General features: G+C 34.0%; 1 protein-coding gene across 1 annotated transcript in view; it reads left to right on the top strand.

Annotated features, from left to right (window-relative positions):
* The window catches only part of LOC142321430 (uncharacterized), a 54,859-nt gene extending 34,151 nt beyond the window's left edge, over positions 1-20,708 (top strand). Inside the window, exons 7-9 of the mRNA XM_075359500.1 lie at positions 4,572-5,019; positions 10,991-11,115; positions 17,768-20,708. Of these exons, the coding sequence (XP_075215615.1) occupies positions 4,572-5,019; positions 10,991-11,115; positions 17,768-17,856 (662 nt within the window). The 3' untranslated portion in view covers positions 17,857-20,708. The remainder of the gene's footprint in view (positions 1-4,571; positions 5,020-10,990; positions 11,116-17,767) is intronic.
* The last annotated feature ends 333 nt before the right edge of the window (positions 20,709-21,041 follow it).

Below are 21,041 nucleotides of genomic sequence, written 5' to 3'. Positions count from 1 at the left end.
CATTAACCATTAAATATTACTACTTTCTTTATTTATTTAAGTTCAAATTCAAAATTTGTGCAGCTTATTGGTAATTTTAGTGCTCTATAGGCTGACAATTTTTGGCTTATCAGATTGTTTGATTTATTATGTGTTGTTACATCCATGTTAGAAGGTTTCTGTAAGTACTGAATTATAAGCTGTAATAATTTCTGGTTATTGTAAGGTCTAAATAATTAAGTATTTTCTTTTTCAAAAGTAAGCTCTTTATTTCTCTGCAAATTATTGGTTAGACTGTTCATATTATTAGGCTCATTATGTATATTTTTGTTATGTATTAACAAATACATCAGCATATTGAAAATATACAACAACATTGTGATCTTTTCTCAAGATATTATTTATCTTTAAGTCCAAATCTTGCAAAAATATTTCAGATAATATATACTAATTTTTGGGTCCTCCATCATTGTTCCATTTTTTTGTTGGTAGATATTATTGAATCTAAAATAGCTTTGTTTTATGGTAATGTTTAACAGACTCATAATCTGTTTAATATAAGCCAAATTAAAATTATTGAATAACATACTAATTTCATACTAATGACTTCATCTGTAGGAAAGTTCATGTACATATTCTTTTTATCAAAGGAAATCATACACAATTTAAGATATAGTGATAATTGCCTATTTAAAAAAATAATTAAATCGGTACTACTTTTAACATTGAAGCTGCATTATAATCTCATATTTGATATCATTGTATTAGACCAAATTTAACATATTTATAAATTATTTAAACTTAATACAAAATTATAAAATTATTTGTCAACACATTTTAATAAAAGGAGGACTGTCAATTCAGTTAGTATATGCAATTATTTATTATTTCTTCAATCTCCCTCTATGAATCATGAGACTTTGCAGATTATGAGGGGGCTTGAGTGCTCAGTGATACAGACTAGCTGGACTGAAGGTGCAACCATATTGGAGAGGTATCTGTTGAGAGCCAGACTAAGGAATGATTCCTGAAAGAGACCAGTAGTTGTTAAGGCCGCCAATCAAGAAGACTTAAACAGCTGTATCAACATCGCTCAATCTTCTGAGGACTGCACAGCTGAAAGCGATGGAAAACTACAGAGGCTTTTTTTCCAAGAAAATGTAACTCTGCATGTTCATGTAACAAAGATGGAGGCGCCTTCCTTGGTAAAATATTCCAGAGGTAAACTAGTCTCTTGTTTGGATCTCCGGGTGGGGACTACTAACAAAGAGGTCACTAGAAAATTAAAAAATGAAATTTTATGAGTCGGAGCGTGGAATGATAGAAGTCTAAAAACGGTTGGTAGGATAGAAAATTTAAAAGAAGGAAATGGATAGATTAAATGTAGATGTAGAAGAAATAGCGAGGTTTGGTGGGAAGAGGAAAACTACTTTTGATCAGGAGATTGTAGAGTAATTAACTCAACTTCAAATAAAGGCAAGCAGGAGTAGGTTTCATAATAAACAAGAAGAGATGGAGGGAAGAGAGTACAGTATTTCAAAATGCAGTGATAAAATCATTGTAATAAGGGTAAAATCAAAACATAAGCTGCATTGATTGTCAACATCTATATGCCTACAAGTGCCAGTGATGATGAGGTAGAGAGTGTATACGAAGAAATTGACAGCAATTATTAAACACATAAAAGGGGGCGAAAATTTAATAATAGTTTGAGATTGGAATGCAAGCATTGGAAAAGGGAAGGAAGGAAATATAATATGAAAGGAAAGGCCACTAGGCGGGTGGAATATATTGAAGAGTTATATGGAGGAAATGAATTAAAAGATGGTGTTATAGAGGAAGAAGAGGAGGTTGAAGAGGATGAAAGGGGATAAACAATACTGAGATCTGAATTTAAGAGCATTAAAAAATTTGAATAGCAGAAAGATTCCTAGAATAGACGGAATACCTGCAGAACTACTGCACAGTGCAGGTGAAAAAGCAATACATAGATTATACAAAATGTTGTGTAATATTTACAAAAAAGGGGAAGTTGTGTCAGACTTCAAAAAGAGTGTTAGTCATGATACCAAAGAAAGCAGGAGGAGATAAATGTGAAGAATACAGAAGAATTAGCTTAACTAGTAATGCATCAAAAATCTTAACTACAATTCTGTACAGAAGAATTGAAAGGAGAGCGGAAGTGTTAGGAGAAGACCAGTTTGGTTTCAGGAAAAGTATAGGGACAAGGGAAGCAATTTTAGGCCTCAGATTAATATTAGAAGGATGATTAAAGAAAAACAAACCAACATACTTGGCATTTATAGACCTAGAAAAGGCATTCAATAACATAGACTGGAATAAAATGTTCAGCATTTTTAGAAAATTAGAGTTCAAGTACAGAGATAGAAGAACAGTTCTGTCAGGAACTAAACAGCAACAATAATAATTGAAGAACATAAGAAAGAAGCCATAATAAAAAAGGGAATCCGATAAGGATGTTTCCTACTACTGTTACTTTTTAATCTTTACATAGAACTAGCAGTTAATGATGTTAAAAAACAATTTAGATCCGGAATAACAGTGAAGAGATAAAGATGCTACAATTTGCTGATATAGTAATTCTAGCTGAGAGTAATAAAAGATTTAGAAGAAACAATGAACGGCATATGGATGAAGTCCCACACAAGAACTATCGCATGAAAATAAACAAGAGCAAAATAAAAGTAATGAAATGTAGTAGAAATAATGTAGATGGACCACTGAATATAAAAATAGGAAGAGAAAAGATTATGAAGGTAGAAGAATTTTGTTATTTGGGAAGTAGAATTACTAAAGATGGACAAAGCAGGAGCGATATAAAATCCGAATAGCACAGGTGAAACGAGCCTTCAGTCAGAAATATAATTTGTTTATATCAAAAATTAATTTAAATGTCAGGAAAAGATTTTTGAAAGTATATGTTTCGAGCGTAACTTTATATGGAAGTGAAACTTGGATGATCGGAGTACCTGAGAAGAAAAGATTAGCTTTTGAAATGTGTTGCTATAGGAGAATGTTAAAAATCAGATGGGTGGATAAAATGACAAATGAATAGGTGTTGTGGCAAACTGATGAAGAAAGAAGCACTGGGGAAAACATAGTTATAAGAAGAGACAGACTTATAGGCCACATAATAAGGCATCCTGGAATAGTCGCTTTAATATTGGAGGGACAGATAGAAGGGAAAATTTGTACAGGCAGGCAATGTTTGGAATATGTAAAACAAATTGTTAGGGTTGTAGGATGTAGGGGGTATACCGAAATGAAACGACTAGCACTAGATAGGGAATCTTGTAGAGCTGCATCAAACCAGTCAAATGAAGACAAAAAAAAAATTTTCTTCAATATTTGATATCATAGTTTCTTTCCCAAACGGACTGATTTCAATCCATTTTACATCAGAATAATATATAATTTTATTTAGAAATAAGATAATATAATTACATAAAAATATGTTTAAAAACAATATATGATAATGCCGTATTAAATAAATTATGTTTTAATTTTCTTGGTATTATAACATTCTGAAAATTCTGCAGATTCATAATGAAATTGCTGTATTTATTCCTAATTGAACAGGAAGGTACAAACAGTTCAGTATTATTACAGTTTGCAATAGCACAAAAAAATGAATATTAAAATTGTATAAAACATAAATTATTTAAATTTAAGTGTTCAACACAAATAGTAAAATAGTAAAAGTTTTCATAATTAAGTCATTCATATATTAAATTAAAGTCAAGAAGAGTTCCAAGAGACCAACAAAGCCAGAAACCAAAGAAATTAATAATATAAACTACATAAGAAAGAAATTGGCTTTTATGCTACTTAATTGTGTAATGCATTTATATATCAAATTACTCATTTGAGTTCAGAGAAATTAAAACCCCATGCTTGACTTAGGATTCAAAACCAAGACCTTCAGGTGAAAGGCCAAGATGCTATCACTCCACCATGAAATCAGCAGAATAATAATCAGTTTTAATATTTGTCATTTAAAAAAAAAAAATTAGCAATGCATAATGGAAAAAAAATTCATTCTATTAAGAACCCAAATGTAATTTTTTGTCTTTCTTTTGGCTATGTAGTGAAGAAAATTTTGATTGCTTAGGTTGTGAAAAGGAAAATAAAAATGAGGGAGCCGTACTTAATAATGGAAACATGGAATGGTATATTAAGACTAGATGTCCGTGGCAGGTGATTGCATGCTTAGAGAGAAAATGATTAGAAACTCATAACATCTATACATTAAATGATCAAGAAGTAGACTCATACACTTTTATATCTCCCTACCCAAGAAATTACCAGCAATAACTATTTAAAAAATTACATTGTAAAACAGCAGCATGGTTTACAAAAAATGATTGAAAATACCTAGGTGTCAATAAAAATTTAAAGAAAGCTTTATGCATTTTGTTGTACAAAATTACTTGAATGGATTTGTATTGATTGTTTAATGTAGTTTTTTCTGTTTTCATAATTTTTTTACAAGCAAAAATGAATATTACTTTCTTAAAAATTTTAAAAACTTTTTCAGCGAGTTATAATTTGTTTTATTTTATTTGTTGTAGATCCAAAAGATGCTGCTTCTAATTTTTCACTTTTGTTAGATTCATATATTAGAAATAATTATCTGAACAAAACTAAACAAATTTCTTCAACCGTTTCAGAAACTGCAAAAACACCATCTCCAGTGCTGGGAAGAGAAAATTCATTTAGTCGAGGGATATTTGCCACTGAAGATAATTACCCTTTAAGTGAATTGAGTGAAAATATTACAGAAAAGATAAGAAAACGTACAAATAGATCAGTGTTGAATAAAAATGAAATAGATATTCTACATAAATCAGTTATGAGCAATACCTTGAATTTAAGTAAACGTAAACCAAAATTGTCTGCAAGCTTATCATCATTAAATCATTCTTACTTAGATAAACTGAATTCATGTAGGGAGTTAAAAAATTGGACAATCCGGATGCAGAATAGTAATAAACTGGAAATACTTGGCCAAATTTTGTTGTAAGTATTAATTTTTCAAATTTTATATGGTGAAGGGTCACAAATTGCTTGCTGCACACTATCTCATTATGTCTTTCTTATGGTTCTGGTGTTATAAACCTCTTGAGGCACAAGAGGTTCCAGTCGATATTTCTCTTATATGCTGTTTATTATACAGCATATACCAAATCCCTAGTGAACAGAGTGAAGGTGGCACCTTCTGTTGCTGAAATATCACCATTACTTCATCTGGGCTTTATATACCATATTGCAGCAGTAAGTCGGCTCAGTGTAGTAGACAACTGAAAATCACTTCACTCCTCACAATTCATAGTAACATGCATGACTTTTTAATTTTTGGGTGTTATTTCTAATAATAGGCGACATTTTGTTTCATTGAAGGTGTGAGTGACCCATTTACTGGAATTCCTAGAATTATATTTATACAAGATAATGAAATAAGTCAGCTGTAGTTGCTAATCTACTTTTCTTGATATTTTTCTTTTTACAACATTACTTTTTTTAAACTTATTTTAACCATCTTAAACTTTGAATTTCAATTTTCTGTTATTTAATTGAGTATTTATTTATTCTGGAATTTATAAATTGAATGAGAAAACATTTTTCCTGGGCACACAACGAAGTATCATCATCAGTGCCAGATAAAATATTTACATAGTCAATGTATATATTTAGAAGACACAATTAAAATTAATTAGAGACCTAAACAACAGTAATATAAAAACACAGATAAATGTATACATAGATAGTATGATGGTTTATTTGGCATTTCTCCCACCACCACCCATTTGGTTGCCCTAAAGCATAAAATCGAATAATAGTGCCACTAACGGCTACTGAACCTTGAAACAGTTTAGCGGCTGGTGTCCTAACTAGCCTGCAGAGCTAACCTAAAAGCATGAGCATAATAAGCATGGAACCATACACCACTCGCTTACATTTCCCACTGCCCACTTGACATATATCACTAAAATCTTATCATATATAAAAATTAATCTCGCCGAAGACAGCAATTTGCTGCCATGCCTAGGCCGCTGAATGCCAGCAAGTACCTGTCCACGATTAAAGCTCTTGGAGCATTAATCTGGCTGCTAGCCAGCCATATCTCTCAGTTAGCTTCCTACAGCAGCGCAATAGGAGTCTTTTCCCTTAGGTACTGATGTTGGTTGAACAAAGCAACTGCATCAAAAATCCCACATGGTCCAACAATGCAGCTTTCGCTGCTTGTGAGTGGTCAATTTTCTCCTTGACCTCTAAGTTCCAGGGTGGCCTGATTTCTGGCCTCCCCAAGAGCTGGGCAGTCGAACATCATGTGTTTATTCCACTGAACCATTCCGCAGATGTACAGCTCATCAGCTGCCAGGCAGAACAGACACAATTATTGGTTTAAATTTACATGGTTGGAGAGCACTTGGGCTCCCATTGCCCTTAAAAATGAAGGAGAAGCATACCATCCCCCCCAGATTCTGTATAAATCTATACAAAGATCATCCCGTAATCATGGCATGCCATTCTTAATGCTACACTTCCATCATGAGGCTGTACAGGCGGGAGATGGGCAACTGTTTGAAATTTAGAACCGGTACATTGAAATCACCATTCCGGTTTGGTACAGGCCAGGCTTGTAACTGCATCCCACCAAATGCCTCGGCCTCCCTGCCCCTTCGCAATTAACACATGGCTGCTCAAACTTTTACCATTAAATCGATTGGAAGGGCCTTTCCCAATACAGTAGTAGCCTCACAGGAGGTTGTTTTAAAAACATCAGTGCATACAATTAAGGCTCTGCGCTGGGCACTTCTTAAATTTTGAAAAAGTGTTTGATTTCTTTCCAACCTATGTGCCCAAACAGACACTGCATAAGAGGTCGTACTTTCGAAGACATTTTGGTACATCATTTACAAATAACAGCTTGACAGTCCGTAATCCTTTCGAGCAATCTTCCTTGGCTTGTGCATCACAGGGACAGCGTCTGCTGCTACTTGCCAGTGTGGTTGCTAAACAGTAACTTCTTGTCAAACAAAACACCTAGGTACTTATGAATTCGAACTTGGCTGATTACAGAGCTTTTATACTCAATATGGGGATTACAACTATCATAATTTGTGTGCATCCTTGAGAAGCATAAACTTCATGAGCACAGAAATGTTTAAATTTGTAATGTCCATCCAGCCCTCTGTGGTTGACATTGCTGCCTACGCTCGGTCTTCTAGATGCGGTCATGAGTTACCACGAACTAACAGAAGAAAGTCATTGGCGAAAACCTGGGCCATGACCCCTCCAGGGAATGTCAGTCCCAAAAACTCATCAAATACTAGGTTCCACAGCAAGGGACCGAGAATGGAGCCCTGATGGCTTCCCCTGATGATGGACTTTTCCACAAGTAGGTGAGCATCCTTAAACAGAGCTGTGCGATCAGACAGGCAGGCCATACTATGCTCTGCAGGGCTATGGGAATATTGTGGCGTTCTAATTCGTAGAGGACATAACATAAGGAATGAAATTCTGCCTCTATGTCAATAAAAATTGCCAAAATATATTTACAGCTGGCACCTTCCACCTCGGCAAGAGCATTTAAGATATAATCCTCAGTGCTAACCCTTTCATGAAGTACTGACCTTGATTTAAAAGTGAGTTCATATCAATGTTTTTCCAGTCGTTCCACAACCAGCCTTTCAAGCAACTTGCTGATTGCCGGCAAGAGGTTGATGGTTCAATAACTGCTGATCTCGCTCATCCTTTCGTGATTTTAAGAGCACCCTCACCAAAGCCACGTTCCAACAAGTCAAAAAGCAACCCCAGCTTAGGCATCCCAAGAACAGCCTGCCAAGCACCTCTCTTCTGACAGGCAGTAGATGATAGAAAATATCCGGGTCAAGTTGATCAGTCCCCGGTGCCTTTCTCAGGGCCATTCAAGAAACCATTTGATCTATATCTACAAGTTCCACAGCCTGTACGCCAGGGAATTGTGTCTCACTTGCCCTAATGCTGACTTCTGCTTCATCCTCTGGAGCTCCTGGAAACAGTATCCAGGAACGCCTGGTAAGTTGTCACAGGTGTTAAGTGTGGTCACGACCACCAAACATACATCGAACACAGCACATGCAATGGCTTTGGCTTGTAACATGACTTCGTGAGTTACCAGGGGTCGCGTTGCAAGGGCTCGCACATGGAGTCTTGCCAAAACTTGAGTTTTGGCAAGACTCCAAGGCTTCCTTGATGGCATGAACATAGTAATTGTGGGTGCACCGGTAGATCTGCAGACCGTCAGCACACACATCATTAACGGTATCCCCATTTTGGGTCAACGCTGGTATCTTCTAGCAGACCTAACTCTTGCATGCAGCACACTGGAGTCAGAGTACCATCACTTTTTCCTGGGTTTCTGCCTGCATTTAATAGACGGCTTTTTGGAAGCAGCAGTCATGACAGCTTTAGGCACTCCGATCAGCGGACTGGCCACTACCTAAGGGTCTGTCTGTTGGCCGAGGCCACCGTAGAACCGCATCGCAGCCAGTCTTGATGACCCAGCCGAATTGTTCATCCATCAATTCCACCTCCTCCCAGTGCTACATGCACCATTCCAATCCCTGAAAGGCAGCCTCACACATGCGCTGCAGCCTGTCCTGATCCAGGCCCCTTAGGTTATAGCGACCTGAATCTGGAGCTCTTGGACCACCTCCGTAAGTGATCTTATAGATTATAAGCCTTTGATCACTCACACTGGCCTCAGGCCAAACAGTCCAATTACTTGAACACATAAGCAGATCGTCCATCACCAATGTGATGCTGATGTAACTTTTCCCCAGATCGGAAGAGAAATTTAGCAGTTGTTCTGCCTCATTAAGCAAGTAGAGGTTTCTGGCTTCAACGAACTGTGTGAGACCAGCGCCTTGGGTGTCAGTGAGTGGTGAACCCCAGGCAGAAGACTTGGTGTTAGCGTCCAGAGCAACCAGCATTCTGGTGCCCAGGAGACCGTCCAGAATCTGTCTTGACTTCGCCAACAAGTCATCAATACTCCATCCAAGCTGGAAGTATCCCGATACCAGTACAACATTGAGCTTATCCTTTGTGACTCACACAACAGTGAGTTACTCATCAGAAAACTGAGGCATCCAGAAGACACCCAATGAGGCCGAGCCAACCACAATCGCAGAGCGGCCATTCCCCACGAGAATGAATGACATTAACCTCGTGGAAGCTGACCACCCTATCCCTGACTGTGTACAGCTCCTGGAACAAGAGAACCTTGAGGTCCTACTCCTCAAGGATTCTCATGGTTGCATTGGTGGCCACTCAGGAATGGTGCAGGTTTAACTGCCCCAGGCGCAAGCGATGAATATGGTGACGACCGTCCTCAAAAGCTTCCCCCAATTCAGATGTCGCCATATGCTGTATTATGCACAATCTTTGCCCAAGCTATGTTGTGCAACCTGCATTGTTTGATCCAACCTGGTGTCTGGCATCAAAGCCTTTCACTAAGACACAAGGAACGCACTTTACAGGTGCAGTCTTACTAGGTCAATTAACTGCCCTGGACCCTGCAAGGGTGCAATGACCACACATCTCTGACTGTGCTGCAGTGAAGAGAGGTGTGACCAGACCCTGACATTTGAAGCACCAGGGTACCTCTGTATGGTCAACGACCCTGCAGGAGTCCCACCCATATACATAGCATGGATAGATGTATGTTAAAAAAGTGAATGCAATATTAAAAAAGTAATTTAAAAGAACAAAGTTAACATCCACCATATGCCATTTGATGGTGCAAAAATGACTGACATTTGTCAAGTATGATTGTTTAGATGGCATCTTGAGAAGTTTCAGATTCATAAATGTAGTTACTTGTTTTTAGTGATTGAGTAAAGCAAAAACATTTTAGAATTTTCTGAACAGTGGATAAAATTGAAGTTTGAGCTGTTATAAAGTATTTTAATTAAAAGGTTTAACGGACATATAGAAGAGTTAGATCCACTTTTAGGAATTATTTTCCTTCTATTTTCAGTGGTAAAAAAGTGGGCTGCCTAATTTAAGTGTGGTCATACATCCATTCATGATGCCCAAAAATACTATCTTGAACAAATCATTACAAAAATTCACAATACCATATTAAGTGATTACCAATTAAAGTTTTACTAAGTTGCTGGCATTGCAAACATCTTGATAGACAGTGTCCAATACATTTTAGATAACAGTTTTGATATGAAAAAGTTTTCTGCTTGATGAATGCCGTATTTGTTAATAGTCAACCAAAAACTCATTTGACTGAAGACTTCTCAAGAGTATGTAGATATGCAATTCAACTGAGTTTCTTTTAACATTTTATAACAGATGAAACATGTATTCACCATTACATACTAGAAACCAAAGTGGGTGGGAGCAGGTGAATGTGTGCCAATGAAAGCAAAAATGGTTCCATCTGTAGTTAGTCATGGCTATGGTTTTTTGGGATTCTCATGTGCCTGTATACACATCTCAGATGTTGCTACAAATCACATTGTACTGAGAATATTAAATACATAGAACATTACTGGTCTATTGAATTTCAAGGTGACTAATATTAAAAAAATAAATCCAAAATATCTTTCTTTTTTATCAGACTAATAACTTTGTCTAGACCTTTCAGGACGTTTGTATGCTTTACTCAGATTCATAATTATGAGATGCTAGTGTAATATATTACGAAAAAAAAATTAAAGTATTTTAAAAATATATGTATTTGTATAAAATGAATTTAAAAAAAAGATTTATATTTACATGATGTAGTTTATAATTTTTTATCACATGTAGTCATTAAGTATAGTTCTTTTAAATTTAAATTTTTAAAAATAATTCATTATCAAACTAAATTTTATTACGTCTTTGCTTATCAGAATTTTTACTTTATAAAATATGTTTCATCTGTTATTCTGTTAAATTGATGTCAATTTTATTTTTTATGTTAATTTTAGTTGTTTGTTTGATTATTTAGACCTACTGGAAGATTAGCCAAAAAAGCCTCAGCAGGTGTAGTTGAGGCAAGAATTAATTCATCTATGGTTAAAACAAACAGAGGTACATTTATTCTTGTTGGTCCAATGAAAAACCATGATGATGGTATGTAGAGCTGAATTAGTAATGTACGCTTTTAACACTTTATTTAAAAAGCCTTAGGATAATGTTAGCCATTTGCAGAAATGGATATTATTTTGTCTAAAAATGTGATGTCTTTCTATTAATTTAACATTCCAAACAGTAAATTGTATGGTAAACTCTTTTCTTCAGGAGTCTTTTTATTAAATATAACCCCTCAGGTTATTTGTAATGTTCTAAAAGTATTAGTCTTTGGCTGGTGGCAATAATGTTTTAAAAGTGAAGAGGTATTTGAAAAGAATTTGGTGAATATTGTAGAAGTAAGGTAAATTTAAATTTACTACTAATTAGAGGATGTCTGGAAGTTTTGTATTTGAAATTTCATACTATCCGTGGTATCTAGCAGGGGGCAGCCTGCAGAAATGAAAAAACAAAATCACTTGCAGAATATATGTATAAATAAGCCAATCATCTCATTATTCAGTGTTTTTGCTGATTACCAATACCATAATTAATAAATGAACTATGTAGAGTAATAAATTAACAGGTTCCCTCCCTGTGTGTATAGTAAACTTCATCTCTTTAAACCAGATTTTATAATACCTGATGTTTCTCAGGGAGTAGCGTCATGAATGAATTGATGAGTGTGAGGTAAGGTAAGATGCCAGTGGTCAAGGTCAATTTGAGTGGTTCTTGTAGAATACTAAAATTCAGAATGCTGGATGTGTTTCTCTTCATTTAGTTGGCAATATTTTGGTGGTTAATACTTAAGAGTTTGTTATATTAGCTTTCTTAAAAAAAAAATTTAATGTAGTTTTAAACTGGATGTGATGATTCCATAAAATCTGGAATGAATTAAGGTAATAGTATCCTAGAAAACAAGAGTATAAAGGAAATTATGAAATGCCTTTGATTTAACCCTCGAAGCTGTAAGTGTCTATGAAATGGACAGGTATAAATTGCAACTGTTGATTTTGTCGACAGATGATCCCACTCATGTTTATAATTAACAGGTTAGCCAATCCTCTTAACTGTACTGTCCTCATTTTAAACAAAATTCCCTTTTTTCTCATAGTATACCATATTTCTGCTGGGAGCACTTCAGCTATTTTCTGCAGCAAAGAAAATTGAGGTAGTGTTTGGATGTTAGCTCTCATTGTTTACATTTCCGTGTTGTGTTTGCAGTTCATTCTTGTGTTTATGTTTAAAATATCTTGTTTATTGCTAGTTATAGGTAAGAATTTCTGCTAAAAGAAGTCTCATAAAAGTATATTATGTGATCCAAGTGTTATATACAAAACATACGTAAACTCTGGAGCGGTCATTCATAACTTGTAATATTGTGTTGTCTGTACCACTTTTAGTGTTAATAATTTTTTTTGCCTCGTTTAGGTGTATAACAACACTGTTTATATTATAAAAACATTGCAGGTAAAGTGTTACATGATAGTGAAATAGACAATTATATTTTAAATAGTGAAAATTAATCTGACATTGATATTGAAGACCCTGATTTTGTATCGGAGTCTGACATTAATTCTTCTGACTCAGATCCAGAAGATAATGCTTTCATGCATGGACCTTCAAATAACTCAGCCAGGGCCTTCAGCAATTAGTATTGGCACATAGACTAAGATATATTCAGATGAATAGAATTTAGATCCTAGCATTGTTTTTTCTGATAGAAATTTAGGCCCTACCAATCCTCCTCTGGTAATGCTTAGCCAATAGAATATTTCTATTTGTTTTTCCCTAAACACCTTTGGCTCTGATTAGTTCGTGAAACTAATGAGTATCCTATCCCAACCCCATAGGGGGAAGACACCCACCTTGTGACATTACTGGTCGCCACACCACCCACTCTGTTCCGAGCCCTGAGGAGCTTTTTCTGGAGGTTGCCTTTAGACCCTCTAACTGATTACATCTCACTGTCATCAGCTAAGCCTCAATTGGGATGCCACCAATGTAAATGCCTCAGCAGACACCAGTAAAAAACAAATCAAATTTTGCCTTCACATAGGCCTTAAATGGACAGCTTCACATCCAACCTAACATGATTCCCTCAAACTAACTGAAACCGTGGAAGCGCAAACCCTGCGCCTATTCCAGATTTGACAGCACCATTTGTGACTGTGAATGCCTCAGAAAACAAACGAGTTGAAAGGTAAATCAGTGCTACACTCCAACCAATCAAAATTATGTCTTACGCAACATATAAATTCAGAGCTACACCCAAATAAGTCGACCAATTTAGGTGACCTAACAAGGGGAATGTAACCTCATTTTGGTCCGCACAGGAACCAGGGACAAACCCCACACCCCCACCTGGTCCCATCATGGAGTCTCATGTGGCATTACCAAGTCATAATCAGGATTTCCACTGGTGGAACAAAGCCACACCCCCGGTCGCACGGGCTACCATACCCCAGCGGCATGGCCACCCCCCACCAGCAGGAGCCCCAAATCACAAACAACACCACTATACCTCCTACCAATCCAATGCCTAAGCCGGAATCCTAGCTACCCAGGATCCTACCACAATCGAGTACCTCGATTAAACTCCCTCTGCAGACCTACACACCGCAAGGGCACAAAGAAAACCAGCCACTATAGACCACTTCATGCAGATCATCCAGTTAATACAGAGATCCAGAAAAGAATGTATTCTCTCAAGTTCCCTAACAGCTCATGAATGTTCGACCTCATATTGGGGATAGACGTAGAGGATGTGGTCCACTGTATCATCAGTCCCACAATCCTGGTATTGACTCAAATTCACGAAACTAATGAGTTTGCCAGGAATGTAGCTGCTGAAAAACAAGAGTTTTTCACAGCTTCAAAGGCATAAATTCAGCAGACTACACAAGTGGGTTGATATAAACAGTAACAATGAAAGGCTTTATTAGTTTGTGTATAAACATAGAACTGACTGGAAAAAAACCACAAATCCTACTGGGATGGATACTTGTCCATCTCAACACATACCCTTTCTTAGTAAAACAATGTTCCTGATGAAATGGGAATTGATTAGTCGTTTCATGCATATTGATTCTGACCAAGTACTGATCCAACTTATGATCCTTTTCAAAAAGTACAGTACTTCTTAGATTTTATAAACTCCAAATTTAAAAAAATTATAATCCCAGCCAAAACATATGCATTGATGATGATTCACTGATTGCAGTGAAAAATAAGGTGGTCTGTGTAGTGTACTTGCCCAATAAACGTCGTACATGATTTGAGATTAAAAAATTTGATTTATGTGATAGTAGTACTGGCTATACCCACCATATTGAATTATATCCTGGTAAAAAGTTCTATGTACCTGGATATGAGTCTGTTCCATTTACTCATGCCATAGTAAAAAAAAACTGGTATTATCATGTACCTTTTACAAAAAAAATCATTTGTACACAGATAATTTCTATACTAAGATTGCTTTAGCAGAAGATCTTATTGAAAATAACACTTCTAACTGGTACAATCAATAAAATTTCAAAATACCTACCTCAGGAATTGACAACATACAAATTCAAGAAAAAAGAAATTAAATATTTCACAAAAGGCAAAATACTGATCTACCTAGAAGACAAGAAAGGACGTGTGGAGTTCGTGGCCTCACAAAAAAGCAACGAAACTCATCTTACGATGTAATTTGGGGATCCATATAAATTGCTGGTCACAACTTTATCACTATTATAGACCAGATCCAAGGAAAAGACATAATTAAAATTATTCTTACAAATTGGACTTTTTGATGTCTAAATAATGTTTAGAGTTGGAGATTAGGAAGTACTGTGTAAATAATGAGACTAATGTTAAAATAACTTTTCTCAGTGAGTAAAAGGAACTAGGCATTTTCAGTGAGTGTACTTATATTATACTTTTATTTTTTTAATTTCTACTGCATGTAAAATAATGAAACAAAAACAATTTTTCTTAGAATAGAATGTTCTATTATATGTATATCTCAGAGTAAGTGTAATTATTCACTTGTTTGAGAAACGTGCGCAGTCAAGAAATGTATTTTCCTCTTCGAGATTATATTCCTTATTTTTTATTTTACTAAATTATTACTTTACATTAATAATCAAAAATATTTACTTAGCAATATTTTTTTGCAATTTTCTGTTTAGTTTGGTATATAATAGGTCTGATTAGGGTAAATATAATTAAAATGCCATAAGTTTAGGAAAAAGGCTATACATTATGCAAAATTACTTGGCATTTTAGAAGTGATGTATTCACCGCTTCGAGGGTTAATTGACAGTTAATATTTTATTCTCTTGGCCAACCTAGGTTAAACAATTTCAAATTCCATGTTGTTAGTAGCTAGCAAAAATAGAATTAATAACATTTGTGAGCGAGTTTTATTGAATAACACAGTGATCTCACACCAGTGACAACCATCTCTTTCTACACCTCAAAAACTGGCTTGCATCTCAAGAATTTGAAGAAAGTGAAGAATTGAAAATTTCTGTGCAAAATGGCTACAATCCCAGGCAATATAATTTTATGTAGTGGGTTTAAAGAAGCAGACCATTTCACTGTAAAAAAATTTATTCTGAAAACTTAATAAATATTTTTTATTTCTCTAAAACTACATACCTTATACTACTTCTCTATGCAATCGTCATATGAATTAAGACATTTATTATAGCGATACACCAGCTTCAATGTACCCTCATCATATTCTTTAAGCCTCAGTCCATTTAGCCACTGATTAACGTCATTTTTAAGTTCATCATCACCCACGAATTGCTTACCACTCAAAAAATTCTTTCTATTTCCCAAACAAATGGTAATCAGAAGGAGCTAAGTCCAGACTATACAGTGGGTGATCGTAAATTTCCCATCCAAATGTTCTCAGTAAATCACATGTCGGACCCGCAACATGTGGATGTGCATTATGATGTAGCAGGACGATGCCGTTGATCAGCCGCCCACATTGCTGATTTTGAATGGCACACCGTAACTTATGTAGAGTTTCACAGTAGGCTTCTTCATTTATAGTCGTTCTATGTGGCATAAAATCAGTCAGCAGTATGCCAAACCAATTCCAAAAGACTGTAGCCATCAGTTTGCATCCAAATGGCTGTGGCTTGACCTTTGTTGGTCTGGTTGGTAATTGAGGATGATGCCATTCACTTGACTGCTGTTTTCTCAGTGGCATTTAATATGAAATCCATGTTTCATCGCCGGTAACAATAGAATAAAGGAACTCATCCCCTTTGTTGCGTAGCGCATCAAAAATTCCAAAGCAGATTCCATTCGGATTTTTTTGTGATGTTCCGTTAAGATGTGCGGTACTCAACATGCACAAACTTTTCTGGAGCCTAAATGGTCATGAACAATGCAACCAATAACAGCTTTTGAAACATCGGGAAAAAGAACAGCCAGGTCAGAAATTGTTGAGTGACGATCTTTTCTGATTTCATCATACACATTAATTCTGTTATTTTTAAATTTTTCACACCATTTTTGGATGTTTATTTCATTCATTACATTATCACTGTACACAGCAACCATCTGCCTATGAATTCGGCTTAATGTTTCACTGGTCTAAAAAAACTTATGAACTCCAAGTATTTCAGAGTTGGCGGCAACATCGATCTTCCTATTCATTTTATAACAATAACTCACATGTAATCAAAAGATACTACAGTGCGACAAATTACAGACAACAATACAGTCTGTATATTGCTAGCATGGCCATGAACTACACAGGTTCACCAACCTTAAGGAGAGAAATTTCCCAACTGTCTTTACTTTAGAGAAGATATCCCTTGTAAATATATAAGTATTTAAAACCATTAATAAATTTTTCATTTTTTTTCAACTGTTCTTCTTTTTGTACTGATTGGCCCTTATCTTTGAAATGTGCCTCATTACTTCTCTCTTTAGCTGTTTTGCTGTACTGTACTGTACTGCATTATTCTCTAGACAGCCAATGTTCCATTGATTTTAATCGGAATTATTTCCTTTTCAATTCTTTTACTATAATGTGATCACTTGAAACATAAAACTGTATTAACATTATTGGTGCTGTTAAAATACAATTCAGTTCAAAAATTATTTCTTACTTTTACATAGATTTAAAGTAGGATTTAAATAAAAACAATTAAATTTTTGTCAGGAAAGTTGATAAAGTACTTATATAACAAGTAAAACTTATTCTTATCTTTTAGAAAAGTTATGCAGTAATGAAGAAATGGATGAGAACAATCTGTACTCTTTATTTATAATTTTCTACTCCTATAAGTCTTCTTAAAATAAGTTGAAACTTTCTGCAGTTATGCAGAAAATTACAATTTTATTATATACCCCCCTCAGTTTTATCTGACAAGATTTATATAGTCAACCAATTTTTCTATTCATTGACCAGTCCTTTCTTCTTTGAATGATCATATTCTTGTTTTTAGTTTAGAATAAATATATTATTGGAAGCACAACATCCTGAAAATTTCAGTTTTTAAAATATATTTAACTTTATTAATATGGAAATTTGTTATTATTTTTCATAAAGCGAATTGTTTTCACCGATAGTACAGTCTTCAAACCTTATTTAAAAGTGAAGAGGTTATAATGTAGAGGTTAGTTATAATTCTGTAACTATTACAATAATTCAATAACTATTTATCTAATCACTAATAGTTTAATCACTTTTTTCTTTTAGGCACACCTAATGAAGTAATGATGCAATTTACCAATGGATTTCCAAAACACTGGAGGAAAGTCATTAGAGAAAGCAGATTATTTGGATAGATTATTTCTTTATTTTATATAGATTTTATGTATATTATTTTTTTTTTCCGTGTTTGTATTATATTATTAAATTTTGCTTGAAGAAAATAATATCGTATTTTAAAAAATATGAGGACAAATTTTGTATAGTTGTTTATTTTAAGTACTAAAATTTGTTATTCAAACTTCTTATATTTCACATAATTTCAATGTTTTAGATTCTTGCTGTTGTTAAATACTGTTTTACTCAATCAAGTATTATATTATTTTTACAAATTAGAAAAAAGAAGTCATTAACATGAGAATGGCTAAGAAACTTAATATTTTCAAGAAAGCTTGCTTACTAAAATGAACTCTATTTATATGATTACTTATATTACAATTTGTTTATATTGTAATTAACTCTCTTTTTTACTGGAATATTACCGTGGCCTTTTTTCTACAACTAACTAGAAATATAAGTTTTAATTATTTAATGATAAGTATGAAGATGTTCATAAATCACAAAAGGCCAGTGCCAATGATAAGAATTATTGTAGTTTATTTTTCTAAGTTAATGACATTTGTTCATTGCTAATTTTTCAATATTACAGCATTATGTCAGTAATTTAATAGGTTTCTAGTCATACTATGTTTATTGATGTTTTGTTTTCCTAAGTATATAGTTGAAAGTAAGGTGTTTTGTGTTCTCTTGTTTTCAGGCTTTGTTACATTGTGTATTTAAAAAATATATATTCATGTACTTTCTCATTTAATATCATTGTTCATATGTTGATTCAGCTGATATTTATTAAGTATCATTAAGTTATGTTAATTTCATTTAATTTTTTAAGGTTATGATTTAAGAAAAAGTTTAGTTGTTTTCTATTTAATTAAAGTCCAATTTCTTTTGGCAAATACGAGCTGTGTGTCTTTTTTTTTTGTTAATTTTACCTAACATAGCTCGTTGTTTTTGGTCCTCCGAGGGCCGGATATTTAATTCCGGATCTAAAGTTCATGCTATATTTCTTAAAGTAAATATTTGTCATAATATCTCTTTCAAATATTATTTTGATCTAAACTTATTCTATTAAGTTAAATTGTTCTGTCAAATTTAGAATATCTTTATATTGTATTGTTTTTAAGCATGTTGTTACTGAAAGTAGTGATGTTTTGAAAGTTATAATTGATAACTACCAGTTATACAGTAATCATATAATTACTTATTGTTTGTGATAATTGAATATAACAATTATCGTATGTATTAATTTTCTGATAAAATTCTTTTAGATTATTGTTGTATAAACTAAGTAGTTATTTAAGAGTGGCACTTGAAAATCATATTGTATCTAATCATATACTTTTTAAATATTTATTGTAATTCTAATGCACAATATGACTCATGCTCAGGCTACCATTATTTTAGCTAACGCTGCGCTGTTAGCCAAAGCGCAGCTTCGGGTTAACAAACTTAAGAGAATGGTCAACTCTCACAGAATTTCTGTAACTAGTAAACAATTTGATGATATCAAAGCCCTCGATCAACAGTTTTATGATATCATCGACCAAATTCTTATTAATAACTCAGAAATAAAAAACCAGTCCGAAATTTGTGATATAAGTCCTATCACTTCCGAATGGGATTCATTGTTTTGTCCAATTAAACATGTAGAATCAGAAACTCCCGATTTCAAACAGAATATCAAACCAGTTTTTCAATCTTTATTAGAGACCCTGAAATTCAAAATTCCCATTTTCTCTGGCAATTTCCACGACTGGATAAATTTCCACAATCTGTTTAAAGGTTCTGTCCATGAAAATTCACAATTATCTTCTGAACAAAAACTGTAAATTCTAAGGACACATTTATCCGCTCTTATTAATTGAATCTCTTCCCATTTCTGCGGAAAATTATCAAGTTGCTTATGACATTTTGATTTCTAGTTATGACAATAAACGCTCTCTTCTAAATAGCTTTTACAGTCGTATAAAATGTTTTCAGTCTGATGATCGTAGAAATTATCTCTCTAATTTTAAGGCAACGTACATTTCTTCTATCAATGCGTTGAATAGCCTCAACATAAACTTAGAAAATTTTCTTCTTCTGCAGCTTGGTTTAGAAAAACTCCCCGCCAATGTTCGAATGCGTTTCGAAAATCGTATCGCATCATCAAGCATACCCACATACGAAGAATTGATTGAATTCCTCACGGTTGAAGAAAAAATTTCCGAAAGCCTTGATGCTGATGCCCCCTTTTCTGAAAAATTTCCCTCGTGTTCACCTAAAAATCCTACGTACTTTAATAACCCTAACCCTCAAAAATCAAAATTCTCCCGACTGATAAAATCCTTCTTTGTTCAAATTCAAACTCCTTCCGGCAGCTGTCCGGTATGTGCGGATTCTCATCGAATTTATGGCTGTAAACAATTTCAAATACAAGTTTTAATTATTTAATGATAAGTATGAAGATGTTCATAAATCACAAAAGGCCAGTGCCAATGATAAGAATTATTGTAGTTTATTTTTCTAAGTTAATGACATTTGTTCATTGCTAATTTTCATTATTACAGAATATGTCAGTACTTCAACAGCTTTCCAGTTACACTATGTTTATTGATGTTATGTTTTAAGTATATAATTGTAAAAAAAGGTGTTTTAATTTCTTTTGTTTTGAGGCTTTGTAGATTCTCAAAATATTTATTTGAAAAATGTATATTTATGTTTAATATATATAATTCATATGTTGATTCAGCTGATATTTCTTGTATAAGTTCTGTTTAGGATTAAGTTAAGTTTATTTTGTAATTTCATTTAATTTTTTAAGGTTATGATTTAAGAAAAAGTTTAGTTGTTTTCTTTTTAATTAAAGTCCAATTTCTTTTGGCAAATACGAGCTGTGTGTCTTTTTTTTTGTTAATTTTACCCAACATATAGAATATTTCATCATCTACTCCATCTTCTAAACATTTAACCGGATAATTATTGTAAAATAGTCAAGAAATATATATGCATAATGCAATTTTGTATATAACAAGTATTTATTATGGCTATAAATGTTATTTATTGTAATGTTGGCCGTCTCCGTTCTCACCATGAGGATATTGAAATCCTATTAAGGGAAGAAAATCCTTTAATACTGTATCAGTAGGAGGCTCGCCTCCATCCCCAGGATGATATGTCCCTTCACGAATACATCTGTAAATGATGTGATCATTAAACTGAGAGC

The sequence above is a fragment of the Lycorma delicatula genome, chromosome 3 (assembly GCF_047948215.1).
Source record: "Lycorma delicatula isolate Av1 chromosome 3, ASM4794821v1, whole genome shotgun sequence".
Lineage (NCBI taxonomy): Eukaryota > Metazoa > Arthropoda > Insecta > Hemiptera > Fulgoridae > Lycorma > Lycorma delicatula.
This window is presented reverse-complemented; position numbering and strand designations above follow the sequence as displayed.